This window comes from Aotus nancymaae, unplaced genomic scaffold (genome assembly GCF_030222135.1).
Source record: "Aotus nancymaae isolate 86718 unplaced genomic scaffold, 86718_ANA_hifiasm-v0.15.2.pri h1tg000065l, whole genome shotgun sequence".
Classification (NCBI taxonomy): Eukaryota; Metazoa; Chordata; class Mammalia; order Primates; family Aotidae; genus Aotus; species Aotus nancymaae.
In genome coordinates, this window is record NW_026988480.1 from 13,361,845 (window position 1) to 13,384,753 (window position 22,909).

Genomic DNA, 22,909 nt, shown 5'->3' on the forward strand with positions numbered 1-22,909 from the left:
TTCAGCTACTCGGGAGGCTGAGGCAGGAGAATTGCTCGAAACCAGAAGGCGGAGGTTGCAGTGGGCCGAGATCACACCACTGCATTCCAGCCTAGGCTACAAGAGCGAAACTGTCTCAAAACAAAAACAAAAACAAACAAACAAAAAAACATGGCTTTGTTTCTGTAGAGCTCTGGAGCTCAGAGGTTTGAAATGGGTTTCACTGGGCAAAAGCTAAAGCACTGGCAGAACTACAGTCCTTTTGGAAGCTCTAGGGGACAATCCATTTCCTTGCCTTTTTCAGTTTCTAGTGACGGCCTGCATTCCTTGGTTTGTGGCCCCTTCCTCCATCTCCAAAGCTTATCCCTCCACTCTCTGCTTCCATCATCACATAGTATTCTCCTCTGATTCTGACTACTCCTCTGTCCCTCTTATAAAATGATGGTGAGTACACGAGGCCCTCCTGGATAATTAAGTCAATATCCTTGAATTAATCACACCTGCAAAGTCCCTTTTGTCATATATGAGAGCATTCACAGGCTCCAGGGATTAAGATATGACATATTTAGGGGCCATTGTTCAGCTACCACCTCAAGGAATCAGATAAAAATTCCAGATTAGGAAATAAGACATTTGAATTTTGCTTCTAACTCAGTGATTGACCTTAAAAGCCACTTAAGTCAATTCTCTACTCTACACTTAAATATAAAATTACTGCTAAGTGCTCATCCACTCTCTTCTTTTAACTCCACTACTACTGCTTTGTTTGCTACCTTGCCAGGAAGGTCAGTACTCTCCCCCTTGTTTTTCTTTACTGCTCCCCACATAAGAAAGCTTGTCTATGCCTTGAGCTTGAATCTTTCCCTCTAACATCTAATTATTAGTCCTAGTTCTGCCCTCCCAAATAATATCCCTCTCTACATTAACCACTGTAGTCATGACTTCTCCTAATAGAAACACTCAGCACAGGACACAGTTTGAAGCTGCCTCACTATGCAGGCTGCAATCTCCCTAAAGAACAACGCGGCACTCACATGTGCCTGCATCAAACTTCATTCAGTGTGCACCTGCCTTCCAATACCATTAACAAATTAAGTGCTTTATAAATGTGACACCAACAGCATCAACCATAACACAAAGACATTTGGATTGCAATATAGCAAACGTGACATTATTTGAAAGGAAATAAACTGGCTATAGGGCACAATTTTAAAGCATCCAGCCTGATCTTCATAGCAAATATTGTTTTATGAAGCAATATTTGGTATTGGTCATGTTGAATATACTTCTACCTAGAAATGGTCATAGAAAGATAGAGTGGGTCTCGGTGCTGTTTAAAACATTTAGGGGTTGTGTTTAAATACACTGAACAGATTCCTGGGTAATCTTACTTCCGGTCAAAAGGTGCCTCCCACAAAGGCAAGTTGAAACACCATTCTTATATCCTTCATGGAGAACAAGAGTCCATGATGCCATTGAGGACTCTAGGAAACTCCTGAGAAGTTTTCCAGGAACACAAGAAGTAGCTGAGGCTTCTTGCAGATTGCTGTGAACTCTCCCTGAGCAGCCACTTCCATCTTCCACTAAAGCTCTGCAGAGTTCTGAGAAATAGGTAGTGAAGCAGCCTGAGGCCCCTGCCTATGGAATCTTACCTGCTGAACAGAGAATAAGCCCAAAACTGAGCTGAAAACCTTATCTGGATAATAATTCTGCTTGGTTTTTCTGTCCTTTAATTCTCCCCAGTTTCTACAGAGCCTGGGACCCTGAAGGAGTATGGGGCACTTTTGGTCCAAGCTCAGATGACCTATGGCAGATCCAGTCCTCACTATGTTTTCACACACAGTCGTGATGCTCAAATGTGTCCTGAAATGAATTCCTACTTTTGTTCAAGTTTTGAAAAGTAGGTTCTGCCTTCTTCCCTTGGTCTCAGTTCCACCCTTAAAACCATTCTGGCAACAGTGTCCTTCCAGGATATGGAAAAATCAATGATTCCATCTTGTTCCTGGCTTTTTCTTTCTTAAATGTCAGGAATTGAGTTCTGCGTTTGAATACTAGCCCTGTGACTGAGGCCTTGCTATCCAGAAGGATTTACCTGAAGCCTCTGTCTTACCTATTTGCTAGAATTCTGTGATGTTTCTTGAACCTACCATCTCACTGTGTTTGTCTACTGAGGATCAGGGCACCTTTTCATCTCTTGCAAAATCTTCTGACACCATATTTACCAGTTACTGTGCCCCACCTGATAAGTCAGCATTCCTTCCATTGCCCGCAGGTAGGCCTTCCTCTGCTGCCACTCTGACCCGTACCAGTCGGCCTGCCCAGTTCCAAGTTCTCACATCCATGGGCTGCTCCATCCTACTTGGGCAACTAACCCTGTCACTCTCCTCTGTGACAGGGTTAGTTGCCCAAGTAGGATGGAGCAGCCCATGGATATCAGCTCTGGGGTGCCATGAGAGACCCTTTGGACCAATAGCATTTTGAAAAATGCCCCATTAGGATAGGTTTGGGAATGTTAAGACTTAGGAATACTATACAGTTTTCTTTTATATCACATGATTTGCATTTTATGGGTGCATATTTTGGGTACAAAACTTTACAGATGGCTTTTTTAAGTTACAGGAATTAATATTATACCCTTTTGAGAAAAATTCTGTGAAGACACCACCTATGTTATTATTATTTTTTTTAATGCAGGGGGTCAATTCCTATAAGCCAACTTGTTTTTAGTGTTGTGGTTTAAGTAAACTTTTTTCTTCCTTTGCAAAAGACAGATTTGAAAATCTTAAGTCACTGGAACATTTTCAAAAGCATATAATATGTAAATAAATCCAGACAGTACATATCTAAACATTTCTTAGGTTAGATGTAGAGATATTGCTGTTACATAATCATCATTATCAATGTGAGGTCTCTTTAAGTGTGGATGCCAGTTTTCATGCCTGTACTACTATATCCAAGCTATCACCTTCATCCAATATCATTAAATTCCCCATGGTGCAAATTAAATATCGCATATACAATAATAATACCAGTAACTTACATTAGTATAACATTTAAAATATTTGACTTGTCACATGAACACATAATACACCTCAAATTGCATATGCAGGCCAGGAGGATAAGATTGGATTGCTTATATGAAAAATATGCGTTTTTGCTAATATCTAAAAAAAAAAAAACTAGCTACTGGTTGATTTTCAAATACTCCAGAAGTTCTCTATACATACCCTAACAGAGTGTTGCAGGAAAAAAATATTTGCTTCAAAGCTTAATTTTTAGTAACATACTGACATATTGAAATTTACAACTTACATTAGGAAAAAAACTAAATTGACAGGATTTGCAGGAATTTAGATTTTCGGGGAAAAAAGAAAAACAACAGGCATATCCATATATTAAATGAAGATATTTTCCAGCACTTTGGGAGGCCAAGGTGGGTGGATGACCTGAGGTCAGAAGTTTGAGACCAGCCTGCTCAACATGGTGAAAACTCATCTCTACTAAAAATACAAAATTAGCTAGGCGTGGTGACACATCCCTGTAATCCAAGCCTCTTGGGAGGCTGAGGTAGGAAAATTGCTTGAATCCAGGAGGCAGAGGTTACAGTGAGCAGAGATCACACCACTGCAGTCCAGCTTGGGCAACAGAGTGAGACCCTGTCTCTAAATAAATAAATAAATAAAGATTTAAGGTTGAATTTAGTTATATCAGGATTGACAACAGGATTTGTATATAGACTATATGTATCGTTTTGTCTATATTTTCGAGGGGCTTATAGTTTCAACTATATATTGGAATTCAAGCATAAAAAATTATATTACAACAGAGTTCCTTTGTGTTTAAATAGGAGAGCACCGAAATAAACTTTTGCCTTTTCCCACCTCACACGAAAAGTTGAATGTTGACATTTCCTTTCATATATGTGAGGCATTTAATAAAGGTAAAGAAGAGTAGTCCAAAGAAAATACACGGCTGAAAACTTAGAGGGTGATGCTTGATATTCAAGAAAAGAACAGGAAGAGGCTATGTCATCAGAGGATTTTCCTGCATCTGAAAGAAGGTACCCTGGTTGACTGGGTGAAAGATTTAGACTACTTCAGAAACTGCTCAAACATGAGTATCTGTTCTACTTTTTTTTTTTAACTCATGAATTCCAGATTTTTCTCCCTGTATGGGCCTTCTTTTAGTCTTCTTTATTATTACCTCCTAAACCCTCTACATAAGGACAAAGAAGACTTAAAAGATAAAGAAGAACATAACTGGCAATGTATATCGGTTTAGAAACCTCTTATTCTAAATAGCTCATTTTTCTTTCAGCTCCATGAATACCCAAATCATTAAAGTCGAATAGATGACTTTATAATAGTTGGTTATTTTTTATTTCAGAAGAAAAACACAGTTTGGGTTTTTTTTTTTTTACAAATGGCATGTCCCTGAAAGCATTTATATCAAGCTCTTTGGATTCCAGGAAGGAGTTTGAATGTAAAGAAACCAAGAAGCATTTTCAAGCCATTTTTTTTGTTTATATAGTTTAGTTTTTTTTGAAATGAAGAGAATCCAACCAATTCCATAGAAAATATCTTGGTATTTCAACTGGAATGAGAACCTCTGGTTTGGAGAGTCCACAGTTCCAATCTGATTTAAGACCAAATGCATTTATATGACAGCTCTTTGTATTTGTCTTACTGGAAAATTTCACAACTAAAGATTTAGGAGAAAAAGGATCAGAAAGAAAATTATCTGTAATTCACTACAAATAAAGAGAAATTAACTAATAAAAACTGTTGTTAAATCTCGTTGAATCTAAAATGCCAAAGATAAAATCAACTGTCACTTACACATTCTGAGAATGTAGGGACTCTATCGCTATATGCTGGCAAAGGAGATTATGAAACCCCATTATGCCATTCTGATTATAACTTGAGATAACATAAGCACAAAGAAACTCTGGGATTGGAATACTAGAGAAAGATGCCCCTCCACACCACAGAAAGAACACTACAGCCCCTACCTGTGGCCTGCTTTAACTATGTTTGAGTCCCAGCTGTGATCTTGCTCCTCTCCAAGAAATTGACAGCTCACCTTGTACACCAGGTAGCAGAGAGATGAAACAGGATTGGAACTACCTCCATTGGGAAGGCTGACAGGGAAAACACCTTAGCTAGTAAAATGCAGTAAAACAACCCCAGTTAAGCTTCACTTTAAAAATATAATCTTTGGGATTATATTATTTGGTTTCAGACTCTACTCCACCCTACTCTTGAATTGATTCCAGAATAATTGTTTAAGCCACTAATTTTTTTAACCTTCCTGCCAGGTCTGCTTTTTCCATCAGTACTAATATATCATTTATATTTTCTTTTGAAGAAGAGAAGAAAGCATTAAAAAGATAGCCAAATAAGATGACATATATCATATCTGCTAAAGTCCTGCTATGGAACTGAATTCCTCAGATTTGAAATGTGTCCCATGAACGTAAAAGACATAAGCAGTCAGTCCTGATGGCTAAAAAAGGCGAATGAGGTAACAGTAACACTGATGGGCTGTTCGTCTCAAATGTCCCATAAATAGAAATGTTAAATTAATTTTTTTCAATCTACAGTCTCTCTACTCAAGGAACAAACTCCTCAGTGGTGAGCTGAGGTAAGGTATTTAATAGAGAATGGCTGGAATTTGAGTTTTCTATTTCATGCTCATATTTGGGAACTTCTTGAAGAAATAAAAAGTATACTTAAGTGCTTATTTCCAAAGTTTGCTATACAACTCATGAGCAGAGGATCACACTTTTCTCTGGTGGGGGTGCTTTTTTATTTTCCACTTTCTAATTGGGCCTACTGAAATGACCTCCCTCTGCTGTAGAGATGATGCAGGACAGTTGGGGAAGAGCTTTACCCTAGGCCTGCTGCTGCAACAGCTGGTGGCTTTGGCATTTTCGTATAAACATGCAAGCTGAAGAAGAATTTCTCCTTTCTAATTGGCCCCATTTCCCCCTTCCTGGGACATTCCACAATGCCACCAACAATGAAGTGCTCAGAAAGGAGGAATCATTTGTTTATGTGAAAATAGATCCGAACTCCACGAGTGAAGGGAAGAAATAACACAAAGCTTCAAAGACCACAAAGAGAAGTTATAATCAAATCTGGATGCTGTTTTTGAGATCTGGCAGTGCTCCTCCATATACCATATGAACGCTCAGTGAGCTGGAGCCAACTGCCCCTTCCTTCTAGCCCGGCCGATCTCATTCTCTGTGCAATCCTGGGTAAACTGTTTGCTGAAGCCATGCCACAATATTATCTGTGTCAAGCGTGAGTAACACCCTTAGTGACCACCCACTCTTAAACATAAGCACACCATTTCACTCTCAGGAGTGCTTCATATAAACTAAGCCTAAAGTTTATAAAAGTGGTGATCAAAAAATGCCTTCAGGAGGCAGTATAGCATTGCAATAAAAGGGCACGGATTTCTGAGTAACTCAGAAGTGAATGCAAAGTCTGGCTCTGTGACTTTCTAGTTAAGTGAACTTCCTCGGACTATTTAATTTATCTGAGGCTCAGTTTGCTCATTTGTGAAATGGGGACTCTAATATCACACTCAGAGAGTCTACATGCTGATTAAATACTCCTGCATAAAGTACCTAATTCATATTCAGGCTCACTAAGTGTTAGCAAGTGTTATCAGGTGCGCCCTACAGTAACTAGTCTTATGGTGGCTTACACCATCAGATGTAGCTCCACCTACAGTGCAATACAATGCATAGAATTGTTTTGTGCTGGCTGGGAGGGGTGGCTCTTGCCTGTTATCTCAGCACTTTGGGAGGCTGAGGTGGGGGTATGAGGTCAGGAGTTCAAGACCAGCCTGACCAACATGGTAAAACCCCATCTCTACTAAAAACAAATACAAAAATTAGCTGGGCCTGGTGGCAGGTGCCTATAATCTCAGCTACTGAGGAGGTTGAGGCAGGAGAATCGCTTGAACCTGGGAGGGAGAGGTTTCAGTGAGCTGAGATGCCGCCACTGCACTCCAGCCTGGGCAACAGAGTGAGACTCCATCTTGGGAAAAAAAAAAAAAAGAATTAAGAATTGTTTAATGCTTCTTCCCATCAAGGATATTACTATAATTCAGCCTGGAGGAAAACATGTTTGGAGGCTTGAGGCAACCCAGAATTACAGCAAATTAGTTTTCTCTATTCTTCAATTTCTGCTCCTAAGAAACATGAAAATGTATGCATCTTTTTTAAAAGAAAAATAATCTGTTGACACCAGGATGTTACAGGAAGAAAAGTACCTTCCTGAGTCTTTATCCAAATAACACCACTGATTTCTCCATATCATGGCAGCCAAATCACCCCTACTGTTAAATACTGTTTCCCTAATATATTTCAAGTTTCTCTTTTGGTGGTAAAAGCCTGTTTCTTCTCATTTGCCACATTAGGCAATTAATTGGGTATTTATAGGCAGCTATCATAAACCTCACTGTCACTGCTACTAGTCATACATCTTAAATTCCCCACATCTTGCTACTTAAAACCTACCCCTTAATCACCTCATCATCTTTGTCACATTTTTAAAGTTTCCTTCCACTTAATCAACTCCATTTTCTAAGCTAGAGTACGAACAATTGTGCAGAATTCTCCTCGTGCAGCTTTACTGAGGCTCAATGAAGAGGAAATGTTTTCTTCTTAAGTGATTTCTTTAGATCCCAGGATAGTTTTTGCTTCTAGTGCAAGAGCATCACCGTGTGAGCTATTCCTGATCTGCACGTCAGTGTTGCCCTCAATCCATTCCATTATTAATGCCTTTCCTTGTCAAATGAGGCGCTTCTGGTGGGGGCTGAGCCTGCTAGGAGTGAAATCACCACCCCCCACTGGAGGTCTCTTAGCCACACCAGCTCTCCGGGGCATGCTCCTGGCCCACCCTCTCCTGCCCAGTGTTCATGGGTGTTCAGCTCTCACAGCAGAAAGAACCCAATTCTGACATTCCTCGGGACCATTGCTCCCTTGAGCTAAAAAAAAACAAGAGAAAATCCTGACCCTTGGAGGACGGTCAGTTTTCTTATTTGATTTCCTCTTCCTTTGTTAGCATAATCCAGCCAATTTCTTCAATAAATGACTATTACAACTTGTCTCATGTGGCTCCAAGGGACACATGTTCCTAGTAGGGTGACCCACAAATCACTTTTCCACAGGATCTTATAAGCGATCTGGGGGGAAAAGGGCTCTGCTGTCAAATAACTTCGGGAAAGATGGTCTTCAGTATCTCCCTCTTAGAGAGGCAAACACATCTTAAGCTATCAATGCTTCTGAGAAATATCAAAGTAAAGAAAACTCACTGACCTTTGCTTAATGCAGGTTTCCCAAAGTTGTTTGACAAAAGGGTCATTTTGTGGTGGGACAACTATTACTATTTCAGCAAACTAAGGTCCTCTAGGCAGGGAACATTTAGGAAATGTTCTATCATGGACCCCTCTCTAACTTCCCCTAAACAAGCTGTTACAGTCTCATCTATGACCTCTGCATTATTTTCACCTGCATGGTTTGTCTGAAAACAATAACTTTGGAGGAAGCCTTCATACTGCATGGTCTCCACTGACTTTATGCACAAAACATTTATCCAAGAGCTCCTACTTGGAAAACAGACAAAGAGGTCAGTTTGGCCTTGCACGCATCTGGCAGTGACAGTCCCAGGATCTCACAGTCCCCACTGTGTCTTATTTGATTGGTCACTGTCACATGCCTCATTACACATTGCTTATTGTCAGCCAGGACTTGGCACCAAATAAACACTAGATAAATATTTGTTGAACAAAAGAGTGACTTGTTTTAGTGTATTCCTGAAAGAAATATGAGTGATTGTTTCAAGGTTTAATGGTTGAAAAATTAATCATGTGGCTAGTTTTATTTTTCCCCAAGACAACTTGTTACTGTAGATGAAGATATGAGTTTATTAACTATCTATACTGTGTTTCCATGTAATTTCTTCTATGTGCTGAGCACTGGACATATATTATTATTTAATTATTGTAAGTTGCAGTATTTGCTCTTCCTGTTACAGATAAGAAAGCTGCCACTGAAACACATGAGATAGGGTGTCAATTATATCCAAGCACAAATTGCAAAACCAGGCTTTGAGCTCAGGACTCAGTGACTAAACCTATATGCTCTCCATTCTAGCCTGTTTTGTATGCACACCACGCATACATCCTACATGTACACATGAAAACATCATAGAAGTTAATTAATATTTTTACAAATCATGTTTTTATTATAGCTGAAAATATGTATAGCATGAAATTTAACATTTTGGCCATTTTTTTAAGTGCACACTTTAGTGGCACTAAGGACATTCACATTGTTGTGCAACTTCACTGCCATCCATCTCCAGAACTTTGTCATCTTCCCAAAGTGAAACTCTGTACTCTGTAAACACTAACTCCCCATACCCTTCTCCCTCTAGCCCCTGACAACCACTAGTCTACTTTCTGTGTCTATGACCTTGACTACTCTAGATACCTTATATGAAATCACACAGTATTTGTCACTAATTTATTTTTAAATTTTTCTGGCCATAGAATCAACCACATGCTTGGGGAAGAAAATCATCTTAATTCTATTATACCAACACAACATTGTTTGTTGTTTAATTAATGCTGCTTGAAGGAATCGAGCTCTAACTTTGAAATAAAACCAGCCCCAGGTGAGCAAGAGGAAATTTGCTCACACAGCACCATGGCCACAGAGATCACTGGAAAGACAAAAATTCCGGGTGATTCCAGGAGGCAGCTTAATATCTTGGGTCTTTTGATGATTGAAATCTGCATATATAACCCAAACATGTTTCCTTTATTCCCCTTCCAAAAAGTATTTCTGTTAATGTGTGAAAACAGTACAAGTAGGGGGAAATGTAGTCCACATGTTTTGGTGCATTTACACTTATATGCTCTTGAGAATATCAAAATGGCCTAACAATACATTTTCTGATGCCTGCTCCTTCTTTTTTTTTTAATAGAAACACAATTACAAACTTTGTAAAAAGCAAAAAGAAAAATGTAATCCTAGAATAGGTAATCCCAATATAGATAGGCTGAATCTAACTTTAAATCCTTAATATGTAAATATTATTTAAATAAATTTCCAGACTGATTTGCAAATAAAACATTTAAAATATATCCAGCAGCCTTTCAATTAGAGACTAATGTAAATAAGGTTAAAAAAAAAAACTCAGTAGTTAGTTCGACTTCCCTTTTTGACTCAATTTTAGGAGATAATAATAAATAGAGAAAAGAGAACAGATTTAAAATATACTCAGAGTTGGGTTTGAATTGCAACACTAACATTGGTTGGTGTAGCAACATTCAGTGAATCTGCATTTTCTCATCTGTAAAATGGACATAGTAATATGGCTTACTGAATTGTCCTGGAGAAGAAACAAATGGTGTACATAAAGTATTCATATACATATCACATATACAGAAGTACTAACCAGATGTTTATTTACTTACATTTCCTCCTTTCAAATTTGAATGCTCCACAGCAACTATGACATTAGAAACCATTCACAAGATATAGTTATATGCAGCACAGTGAAGTGCATTTTTCCATTAAATTAAAAGGATGAAAAGACTAATCCCGTTAGAACAAGAAAACAAGGCGCCAGATGCTGAAGTCAGTTATTTAAGGTCACACATGAACTTGAAGGCCCAGCAACAAAGAGAAAGCAGAATTAGTCTTTGTTGCTGATATTCATTAAGTCTAAGGAGGGTAGTGCTTCTCTAGCTTTTTGTGGCTTCAGCATCTTCTTGGTACACTTTCATTTCACCACATCCCCACCTCAAATGCCCAAAGTGTCCTGTTATTAATTTTGTTCATTTTTAATTTGATTAAAATTTGGTTTTTGCTTAACTGTTTGAAAAGCTATGGCTTCTTGAAATAACCCAGGATTTAGAGCTCTTAGGAACACTTCAAACAGATACAAGGGTTGTAAGTAGGTTAGACTAATTGGCAACCCACTCCAAGGGGCACACAGCCCTCTCTGACTTACACAATGTTCAGATAAAAGGCAAATTAGGGAAGCATTTCAAGGTCCCTCAGGCCCCCCTTCCTATGTGGTGTTAGAACATGTTACTTAAAAGGGGGAATCCAGAGACACCCTGACTGTTAATGCCATACCCAGATAAAGATATGAAACACGAAGATATGGTTTCAATAAAGCTGATATATACAGGACAAATAAGATTCACTCCAGCTGAGGAGAAAGCAGTAAGACCCACAGACCTAGCTCAGTGACCCCAAATCCTGAAGGTTTGGGAGTGATATGAAAAATGGGATATTGTACATTTTCTATTGATTATAGTAGGGCATCTGGAGGCTTTTCTTTAAACCCTTTACTACCATTTCTTTATCTCCACCAACATCTTTTTAATATTAATGTAACATTGTGTGCATTGTGTGCTTAGTCAAAATTAAACTAGGATCCTTTTAAATAAAAAGATGGCTTGCTCCATTAATATTTTATCTGACTAAGTCTTCTTAATCAGAATACTTCTTGACACCTTTAGGTCTGATATTAAAAAAAGAAAATTCCATGAAATTCAGCCCAATTTATCTCTTCCTGCACAGAATCCCTTCTTGGTAATGCTGAAGGAAAGCAAAGCCACTCCTCTTTGAGAAAGGATTAAAATGACTTCTTGTCCAGCCATGAATAAACCCAGCAACAAAGCCAAGCAACTCACTCCTAGCTGAGGCCACTTGGAAGCAAAGATGATGTCACTTCTTGATTCTTCAAGCTGAAGCCATGACATTGAAGTCCAAACTGGAAGATAATTTTAAAACCTTTGTATTTAGCTATTGTAAGGTATTTGTTTTTACTTCTCTAATCAGTTTACATGTCTAATTAAATTTAATTAATTTAATTTATTCCCTAAAAGCTCACCATAAAGTCAATACTTAAAGTTGATCCAGAAAGACTTCTTTGGGCACTCAATGAAGGTTGGCTGCAGATAATATACCAGGAACACAATCATGAACTGATGAAAATTTCTGATACATCTTCTGACACAATTACAAAAATGGTATACCATCATTTATCCTTCCACTCTCCCTGTGGCTTTTTTTTTTTTGTTTTGCCTTTGTTTTGATTAATATCTTCAGGTTAACATTCAGTGGTCCACTCAGATTATTTAAAATATACCTCTAATCTGAAGGATCGTTCTGCATAGAGACACTGGAAAAAATCCCAAAGAATGTATAAGTCCAATTAAATATTCCATTCTTGAGCATAAATATGACTTCCTAGTAGTGAAAACTTACTCTGCACCCCAGGAAATCATTGATAACTTAGGGCCAATTTGCAATACGAGTTTCTTGTCTGTTAGACACATTCACGTATCGGGAAACCCACTAGGGTCTAGGTTGATGACGATATGTTGCAAAGGAACAACTGAGTTCTTGGCAGCTTTCCAAGTCCCAGCTAACAGAAACAAGAATTCTCGGAGCATGAAAGCCCAGGTCTCACAAAATATTTCTTCCTCATGCCACAGATAAGCATAGTTGATGGAGATCCCTGAGTTGTATCAGTGACAGTAACTTGGCTTGGGGAGCTTCTCTAGTGCCTGATGGAAAGACATTCCTGGGGATGCAATTCACGAGTCCTTTGTTTCTTCTCTGCTTTCCTAGGAAGGAAAATCACTGTGCTATTCATTTCTCACAGAATAGTGACAATGTCTACTATCCCGTCTTATTGTTACAGGACTTCCAGAGAAGACTGCAGGCATTCATTGGCAAATCACCTGAGATACACTGATTGATTTCACTCTCAGTACCCTGCTATGGGTTAAGGATTTAATAATGGTAAAAAAATAATTGAGGACTTTGGGAAGTACCCTAGCTAGTCTATTTGAAAATTCACTTTCCTGCCAGCTTTCTCTCATTTTGTTGACAGACTATAGAAACTTCCTTTCATCTCTTTCCTCTTTTTGCAGCTTAACCTGGTCCCTAAAGGAGTATGCTCTTTCTAGAAGATAGATTATGCACTACGCAAAACATGAAAACTTTACACACTTTTCCTGTTGTCATCTGAAAGGCCCTTCTACTTGGAAGAAATAACTTATCTCACCTCTCATTCTCACATTGGTTTTACATAGAACTCCTTATGAGCATCAGCATACTTAAACTTTACGGAGAGATATAAGTTGAAACTTTGGTTCCTCTTAATTTTTCTTTTTCCCCAGTGAGATTTGTGACAGCTTTTCCCATTGCTGTTATCCATTATAGAAATTTAACTGCACTTTGAGGACATGTGATTTCAGAAACATGATCTAATTTTCTACCTAAAGGGAAGAAAGAAAGCTAAAAGTAACAGGGTAAGGCAAAGTCTTGTGTATCATAGAAAAGGCAGAATTGTAACACATGGAAAATACAAGGCAGTTACTCCATTTACTGTATGGGCTTCAAACTGAAAACAAACTAAATAAGTAAAGTAAATCATTATCTGAGAGCTTCTGCAGGTAGCCAGTCCATTAATAAAAAATGAATACTGAATAAATGAATCATAAATCATGTTTTTGATTATTTAATAGTTTTCTATTATCATCATTCAGAAAACGTTGAGTACCTAGCTGGCATAGAGGGTGCTGGTTAGACTTCAAATTATGACATTTTTGCCCTCCAGGAGCTTTTGAAGGTATACTATCTCAAACCCAGAGACGTGTTTTAGATCATTAGTTACAAAACATCTTGCAAAACATTCAGAAATAAAATATGTCAGATAATAAAATAGAGAAGTACATTCAACTTTATAAAAATTCACCTTAAAATCCAAACATCAATATTCTAATAATTTGATTCAAACTACACTAATGCATGGTCGTGACTATTATTTCTGCATCCAACACCCACTAGTTTAAAATTGCTACAGGTTCCAAATGTGAATATTAAAATACTATGGAGAAAATATATTGAATAACTTGGAGCTGCTTTCTGAAAAACACAGATCAAGGGACCGGCAGGCAGAAGTAACTCAATTTCGAATCCTTTTGCATGTATGAAAGACTGCTTCTCCTTCACAGTGCAGACACACTCACCACTGAAACACTTCCCAGAAGTGCAACTAGAATCAAATGAGACTGCAATGCACATTCACAGGATGTATCTGAAAAAGTTTATGGTGAGAAACTGCAGAGCTACACATCAAACTCTATTCTAATGACATCCTTTGAAGTTTGGCGCTCAGCACCAATGCTAACTTGGCACCTCCACAGTACATGCAAGGACAGCATGCTCCACTGTGACTCAAAGGCCGAACACTGGTGTCATTGCAAGAAGAAGATGCAAATGTGAATGGCTTAGTGGAAACTGGCCATTCTTTGGGATGGTAATAACTCATGCAGGATCTTCCCACTAAAGTCACAAATAAGGTGAAGTTTACATAATGGCCAATCTCCCATTGCAGAAATGCGAGGTGTCAACTTTAATGTACTTTTTAAAAAATTACTGTAATTAACAAATACACATTTGTGTATTTGTTCACAGTTTAAAATTTAGGACACTATGAGTTTTACAAAAGTCTTCAATAGAGATAGTAATTACCCCTAAAATCACTCCATGAGAACGTCTGCTAAACCAGTGGTGTCTATTCAAGCTCCACTTCCAAGTCCCACGCTCACTCCTCAGACAATAGGAATCTCAGGGACCCCAGCATAGACATCTTTGAATTCTTTTGATTTGTATTTCATGTGATTATTAGCTCTATTTTAGAACTTATTCATCTGGCCTCCGGCTCCCTCTCTGGGGTCACTGTGAGCTTGCCCCCTTCCTATTTCTCCACTGGAGCATTTTCTCTGCTCCTCCAGGGTGCCACGCACTCACATCATTCCTGTATCTGTTTGCATTTTTTTTACATTATATAATTTAATTGAAGAATAGTTGGCACCGTTGATATATCATAGGATCATTGCATCTATTAAAAAACTATTTGCTCAAATTTTATTGTGATAACATTTTATTCTATGTACAATAATGTACACAAATTTAAATAGGTGATCAAAGAGACCTGAAGTAATTAAAGAAGTATATTTATGGTAGCACATCACAATAAATGGAAAACCACTCACAGATTCAACATTGATACTGTTTTTGCATGTGGTTACACAATGAAGGTTAAGCATACACTTTCCTTCTCAGAGAAACCTTTCTTCAGCCCACACACTAGGTGAGGTCTCCCAGATATGTGCTCCCAAAGCCTCGAGCTATAGCCTCTGATTCTCCAAGGAAACACTCAACCTACTTTACCATGTTCATTGTTTATGCCTGTTTCCCTGGCAAAGCATTAGCTCCATGAGGGTCTGGTCCTGTCCAGTTTTCTCCCTGGAGCTTATGTAGTGTACCAGACACAGTAAATTAGTTAGGTTAGTTTTGGGGGGAAGGGGAGGGAACATTTGAGGTTTTAGTGCTCAACATAGGTTATATTAATTAATTAAGAGCAAATTAGTACATTGTGCCTACCATGCCGACACTTCTATCATTAAGTTAATAGTGAGTTCAAACTAACAACCACTCCCCTCACTGAGGGCTCTTAAAACATGAGAACATTGGAATCTGGCAAGGAGACACATGATACCTGTTCTCACATATAAGCCCATTGATAGTTCATTTATCCTTGTCTCTCTTCACTTTTAACTGTATAATAGGCTTTAAAGTTCAATGAGAAAGTAGTTTAATGAATAATATACTAAATAAAGAAAAATAACATTAGCATAACTAAAACTCATACTTAGAGATAATTCATGAGCTTAACTAGTTTGCATGCTTTAACTATGTCATCTGTAAACACAAATTATATTTCTTTCCTAATTCTTTATTATAGTTTGAAGATGATTGAGAATGATATGAAAGGGAGTATTTGCAATAGATATAATTAATAAAGGAAATAGTTTAGATCACACTATTTATTGTATTTTAGTAATGGTAATGATTACAAAGAATGAAACAATATACTCAATGGCTGAAATAATTATTTTCTTTAAGTAGCCAAGAGGGATTTGTAAGAGGTAAATAATTTCCCATCCTTATCCAAAGTATATTAAACATGGGTTGACCAGTATCTTTAATGTATTAATCAATAAGCTCTCATCTGAAGGAATGCTATGTAAATTTATACACCTCTAAAGAAGGCTCCATAAATAGCACATGATTTACTGCTGTTTTTAGAAGACAAGTTTCTGGTAATGACTAAAATAGAAAGTGCTTCAGGCAAATTAGTGTGACATATAGAAAACTCGGTACTGGTTGCAAGAAGTTCAGTGCTAATAAGATGGTAATGCTAATAATGCAATACTAATGCTAATAATGCAACACATATCTACATCTTCACTGCAAACATGAAGATGTAGATATGTATGTGTAAATCTATAGAACTATGTTTAGCAATTCAAAATGTGTCTCCACTAGTTAACGAGAAAATAGTGTTGCAAAAGTCACCTTTAATTCTAGCCTACGTTTCTTCTTTTGGCAGACTTACCACATTGAGATATTGTGAGGAAATCTGAGTTATTTCTAAAGCATTTATGAGTTTCCCAGTGGGGACATCCCCAACAAAGAGAGGCAGAACTATCATAGATAAATAAAATCAAGGACAGGTAGAATCCACAGGCAAATTTTAAATTTACTTACTGATAAATTCCTTTTGCATTTAATAACTCTTGTCCTGCCTATGTAGCCTCTTATTGAGATACACTGAATTAGGAGATACAATAGCCTCTTTTTATCTGATATCTATAGGCAGAATTGTCATTCCCCTCTCATGAGGAATCCAGATGTGCTGCCCTCAAAAAACACTCAGATTCTAATTCCGAACATAAACTAGACTCATCCATGTAATCTCAAATCTGGGAATTCCCATATTGATAATTCTATAGAAAGAATATAAGATAACAAGATGACTAAGCCCTATAAACATTAAACAAAAATAGAATTTTCCAAAGGGAGACTAAAAAAAGAGGGGGGAGAAAGAAATTGCTGTAGATCTGAGAACTCTATTGTGATCAGCTGAATTTTTTACTTCAATTATTTACTTCTCGCTGTGCCCACTCCCCTCACCATATAACTTTGAAATTTCTCTCAGAAAGGATCACATGTATTTCCCCACCCTTCTGGGTACAGCCTAAAACTTGTTTTTGGCCGGGCACGGTGTCTGACATCTGTAATCCCAGCACTTTGGGAGGCTGAGGTGAATGAATAAGGTCAGGAATTTGAGACCAGCCTGGCTAACATGGTTAAAACCCATCTCTACTAAAAATACAGAAATTAGCCAGGTGTGGTGGTTCATCCCTGTAGTCTCAGCTACTCAGGAGGCTGAGGCAAGAGAATCACTTGAACCTGGGAGTTGGAGGTTGCATTGAGCTGAGATTGTGCCACTGCATTCCAGCCTGAGAGACAGAGTGAGACTCTGTCTCAAAAAAATTAATTAAAAAAATAAAACTTGCTTTGTTCAGTAAGATTCAGGCAGAAGGGTTTGCCATCTGTACACCAACATCTTATGTGGCACTGTGGTTTCTCCTTGCCCTGATATTCTGTAGCTGTGACCATCAGAATAGTTGAAGAGACACATGGATTGGAAATGACTCCAAACACAGGCAGGAGCTAAGCCTGTCCAGCCCTGGAACTAGAAACAAAGCTACCGAGCTGAGCACAACCTATATGAAACCTCCCAGCTAATCCACGTGCATGGGATAAATAAATGCTTATATCTGAAACCATTAAGAATTTGAGGTTATTTCTTACACAGCATTCTTGTGACAATGGCTTCCTGATACATTTATAAATTAAAGTGAGCAAAAGAAATATTCTTCCCTTCTAGTAATCTGAAAAGAATATTTCCCTCTTCCTGAGACACAGATTTCATTTATTTACTATGAAAGTCAGCAAATTAATGCCTGATTGATTCAAAGAGTGTTACATCCAATGACTTTATTCTAGATTGGCCACTGACACTTTTTTCCTCCTTATCATGCTGACAATCATATTGACTTTCAAATGCTTACCCTTTCTCTACTGTGTTGGGGATACCAACCCCTGTATGACCTCATCTGTAAACTTTTGGAATTAAATGATCACAGGTTCTTGAATTGTTCTTGAGGGCCCAGGCTTCTGAGAAGAGATGTGTGGAAGACCACAGCATGGTGGGCAGAAAAGGAAAGCTGAACAATATGAGTGCTAACCTATCAATCAGCACAACTCTGCTTCCATCTGTGTTAGCTACAGATTCTTCATGTGGAAAATCAGTTTTGCTGTTTAAATATCAAGAAGTACTAGACCAGATGCTTTCTAAAGTCTTCTAATACTCAAAGCACTATGATTACATTATTTATTTTGACCACCCATTTCTCTTTATTTCTATTCCCATCACCCTAATTTAAGACACTATCACCTAAACTCCTGTAATCACTTCCTAACCTGACCCCTTGCTTTGAGTTGTAAATTGTATCATTTTATTCCCCTGCTTAAAATGAGAGAAAACCCAACTTTAACAGGGCCCCCAGGCTCTCCCTGTCTCTCCAGTCTCATTTCCTGCCCCACTTCCCCACCTTTCATCCTGGCTTAGAACACACCCTACTCTTTCTCACCTTGGGGTTTTTCTCCCATGCTGTTCCCTCCGCTGGAAATGTTCATCCTCTATGCTTTTTGCCCTTCGGTGTCATATAATAAGTCAGCCTCTCAGAGAGACTTTCTTCGATCACCTAAACTACAGAAGGCCCCACCTGACCCCTATCATTCTCTATGGCAGCACATTCTTCTTTCTTTGCACTCATGATTTACAGTTATAAAAACATTTGTTGGTTGTTGTATCATCCAACTTTCTATTAAGTATCAGCTCCAAGTGGCCAGGGGTGAAGTTATGTGGTTTATTTTTGTATTTTTAGGACCCAAAGCAGTACCTGGTACATAGTATATACTCAGGAATATAGATGAGTGAATGAACTAATGAACTTCTTAGCTTTTGTCAACATTTTTTCTACCACTTTTCTATACCATATAACACTTCCCTATGTCTGTCATTTGCTTATACCTGCTCTCTTAGTTACTGTCCTTAATCCATGCATAATGTTCCTTATGTTCTTAAACATCAGAATTTTCTCTTCAACTTTCTTTATTCATCACACTTACCTCTTCTTACTCTTTTCATGTGCCAGTGGTCACTATCTTATAGGTTATGGGAGATTATTATAAAGCTGACCCAAAATTTCAGAATTAGATTCTATTTAGGATAAAATTAACAATAACAGTCCTTCCATAAATGAGATCAGATACCTATAGAAGCAAATGCTCTATGCCACCTGACTGAGGTGACTGAGGAGTTTGGGAAATACCTAAATTCCAAGCACAATTACCAGGAAATGGTGTTAGGAAAAAACGGTAACAAAAGTTATATCCTGGCTAATTGCATTAACCTCAATCAGAAGGAAAAAAAAAAATAAGTGCAGGGTTTGTGTGTAGTCTAGAAAACATGGACACAATGAACAAACAATGTGGAACTCCATTGCTGGAATGTGGGTTTTCCAGCAATGCCTGGAACAGAGAAACAACAGATCTGATAAAGGTAATATTATGATTAGTAGAGAAATGAAGGCTGTATGGGGGAAATGTATTGGTCACAAGCTCTCACTACAGTTTAAATGCACAACCTAAGAAGATGCTCTGAGAGTAGGCATGAGGCTACTGGCTGCTGAAAAGAGAGCTCCCTCTGCAAGGGAAGAAGCTGGCATTTCAGCTTAGGCAGCGGTTTCTGGTGAGTTGATTTAGTGTGAGTCAACTTACAAAAATTCAATCTATTCTGGGTGTACTGAAAACATAGTTTCTTGATCTGTAAAACCATGATCCATACCTTAAACCACAGTTCTGAAAGAAAATGCCCGGGCCTGGGCAGTCAGTAGACTTCCTCGGACTCCAGTTACATCTTGCCAGACTTTCTTTCCAATTCTCATATGAACCACACTCTGTTTCTTATTATTGGCCATACCTATTACTATCAATCTGTTGATAATTACATGATGTACTTTTGTGAGCACCTGATTACACAAAATGGAATTAAGAAATGCAAGCATTTTTTTGTCATCATGGCAAACTGACACTCCTGAGAGCTAAGACACGATGTTGTAGCCTCAGCATGCATTTCTGTGAGTGTAGCTCTAGGATTCCCCTTTTACCTAACATTATAAATTTGGATTATGTCTTGGAAAGCTGTTTGGGAGATCATAAGCTACATGTAGTAAACAGTGTATGGGACAATTAATAAAGAAAGGTGTTAGAGAAAAATACCAAAATTTTTCAGACCTGGGATGGAAATCTTCCCCACAGTCGGATGCTCCATCTCCATAATGAGGCCATTGTGTAATACCTGAAAAGGCAAAAATGGAGAGAAAAATAATTTACAAAATAAACCCATCTTCAACTGCAAGGTATGGTACAGCCATCTATTCAGTCAACATCAAAGAAAGATATGGCAAAACACAGAGATGTTTAAAATTTTCATTTGAAAGTGAATATTTGAGGTAAAAATAATGTTTCATCTTATAATACATCAAATGAAGCCAAAAAAGACTAGAGGATTCACAGACTAGCAAATATTTCAGTAAGACCTTCCCACTTTTAAAATTTTTATTTGCTCCTAAATATAGCAGATTATTTCCTCTCTTTCATCTATGGATGCTCCCCTAATATTAAAACTCAGCCTTTTCCTGCATTATCTCATGGTAGGACTTGGCCAAGGTCAAGAAACAGGACCTTGAACAGAACAGCACACTAGGGTGGCACACATACTCCTGGAAATCTGTTCAGCAGAAGGTATGGGAAGTCAGACCACTTTGAAGAATAAATCAGAGTATCCAGAAGGCTCAGTGACTGCTGGAGATGGAAGGATTCAGGGTTGCTGTGACAAGCAAATGAGCAGTTGACAGCAAACCCAGAGGAGATCCAGGTCATAAGTGTGTGCAGGAGAGCTGAACCAGGAACGTTGTCCATGGTAGTCAAAACCTTAAGCATAAGACTAGAGTTCAGAAACAGGATTCCAGGATCCTGGAGAAAAAAGCCAGAGACTTCATCCCAGAGGCCTGATTAGGTTCTCATGCAATGGGACTGAGATAGGTATCTAGTATGCCATCAAGAACATAAGGTAGCCTTGGCTTGGGATTAAGATCTAAGGCCAGTTACTAGTGAAGCGACGTTCTACCAGTGCCTGACTAGAGAAATGTGACTTGATGCTGAATCACTTGACTACTGAAATAAAGCAACTTAAATCCCTGGCGAATGAAGGCTGGAAATTTTCCTGGGAAGAGGCAAAAAGACAAAATCTGAAGTGCCCTCTAACTATAGGTGGTGGATGCGCTGAAGGCATAGAACCAAATTCTGGGACGTAAGTGTTGAATTATTAGAGGCAAAATGTTCTGTGATACACAAATATAAATGCAAAAAGTTTCTTTCTTTCTTTCTTTTTTTAAACAATTAGAGGCTACCTGGGTATACTGTCTCAAAGAATCCAACATCTATTACTAGAACCTCAGTTAGACATCTATGGGCATCTTACATATAAATTGTGTTTCACCTGCGCTATCTACCAAGCAGAGAACCTCTCTCTTCCTGTCCTATATGTGCATCTAAAGGACAGAAGTATTTGGGTGGCACATTAATCTTACAGACCACAATTTTAAGCCAACATTCCAAAGAATGGCAGTTATAATGGTTCTACAGCATTCTGAGCTTCAGGTAAAAGCAAGATTTGTATATTTACCTTCTTACCATAATCTATTCGCAGAGCAAAAGAGCGTTGAATAAAGTAACTATTAAAAACATTTTCTCACTTTGCAAGACTCAGAGAAAGAGCTCAAATTTCTTGGGTTTTATTCATTTCTGGTGAGTTTTTTGTCACATCATAAAACAAATCATCAATAAGACAACTTCATGAGTGACTTTTTAAGTTTAGAATTACAGTTTTGCTATGGCTAAATACTCTGGCTGCCACTGGTTTCTTTGGGAATGGTTACCACTTTTTGGGTGATGCTCTTTAAACGATGTCAACCTCCCTCATTGAGGATGATAACAGACCACACAGAGATTCTCTCTTTTGGGATCACCAGGTTTGTACTCAAGAGCTGGCCAGATAAAATTCTCGCCAGTGTTAGAATTGTGCTATAATTTAATTCTGGTGTGGCTCATTCTCAGCACCCACCCCGCACAGCTTCCTTCTATGTGGGGGTGGGGGCTAAATGCCAACGGGAGGTGCTAAATCTCAGTTCTACTGAGGACAGGAACAAAAATACCGAGCTAAATTTCACTCAAAACAATTATCTGCACACTGAATCATTCTTCTCTCCTCGTATCTCTGTTGCCCTCCTGACTACCTCTTTGTAATAACACTGCAGTGCTACTCACGAAAGACAAAAGTGAGTGTTCTTAGCTAAATATAACTTAACTGATAGTGCTGAAATTAATTAACGCTGAATTTTAATCATGTAGCAAACGTTAAGTGTCAAACGTGAAAGGGTAGTTGGTAAAGGTCAAGGGACATATGTCAAAGTTTTGTGAAGCAAAAGCTAACAGTTGCTTGAAATTTTCCATGGAAGCAGTTTAAGCAGTGTACTTTCTCCACCCCTATGCTGATTGCTGTCTATATAGGATATTTTCAATATGAAACTTTAACCTTATCAATGCCTTTGCATGAAACCCATTCCGTTTTAAGCAAAAATGTAAATTCTTACATTCGGCAGAGGAAGTTAACTGCAGTTTCTCATTAGCTGCAGCATGCTTACAATTATCAGGCAGACGGACTGGTCTGAGCCCTCATGTTCAGAAGGAACTGATATATTCCCCTGCTTGGTTGCCACCCACCTTTTAATATAGAGTGTGAAGTCCATACGATTCCATAGGCTTTCTTTGTGAATCAGG

At 38.2% G+C, this 22,909-nt stretch overlaps 1 protein-coding gene across 3 annotated transcripts in view; it reads right to left on the minus strand.

The window, feature by feature from the left end:
* The window catches only part of SUGCT (succinyl-CoA:glutarate-CoA transferase), a 691,493-nt gene that overhangs the window by 85,481 nt on the left and 583,103 nt on the right, over nt 1-22,909 (minus strand). For all 3 annotated transcript variants that reach the window (XM_012473534.3, XM_064366749.1, XM_064366747.1), the window contains one exon: nt 20,303-20,366. In XM_012473534.3, coding sequence (XP_012328957.2) covers nt 20,303-20,366 — 64 coding nt within the window. The remainder of the gene's footprint in view (nt 1-20,302; nt 20,367-22,909) is intronic.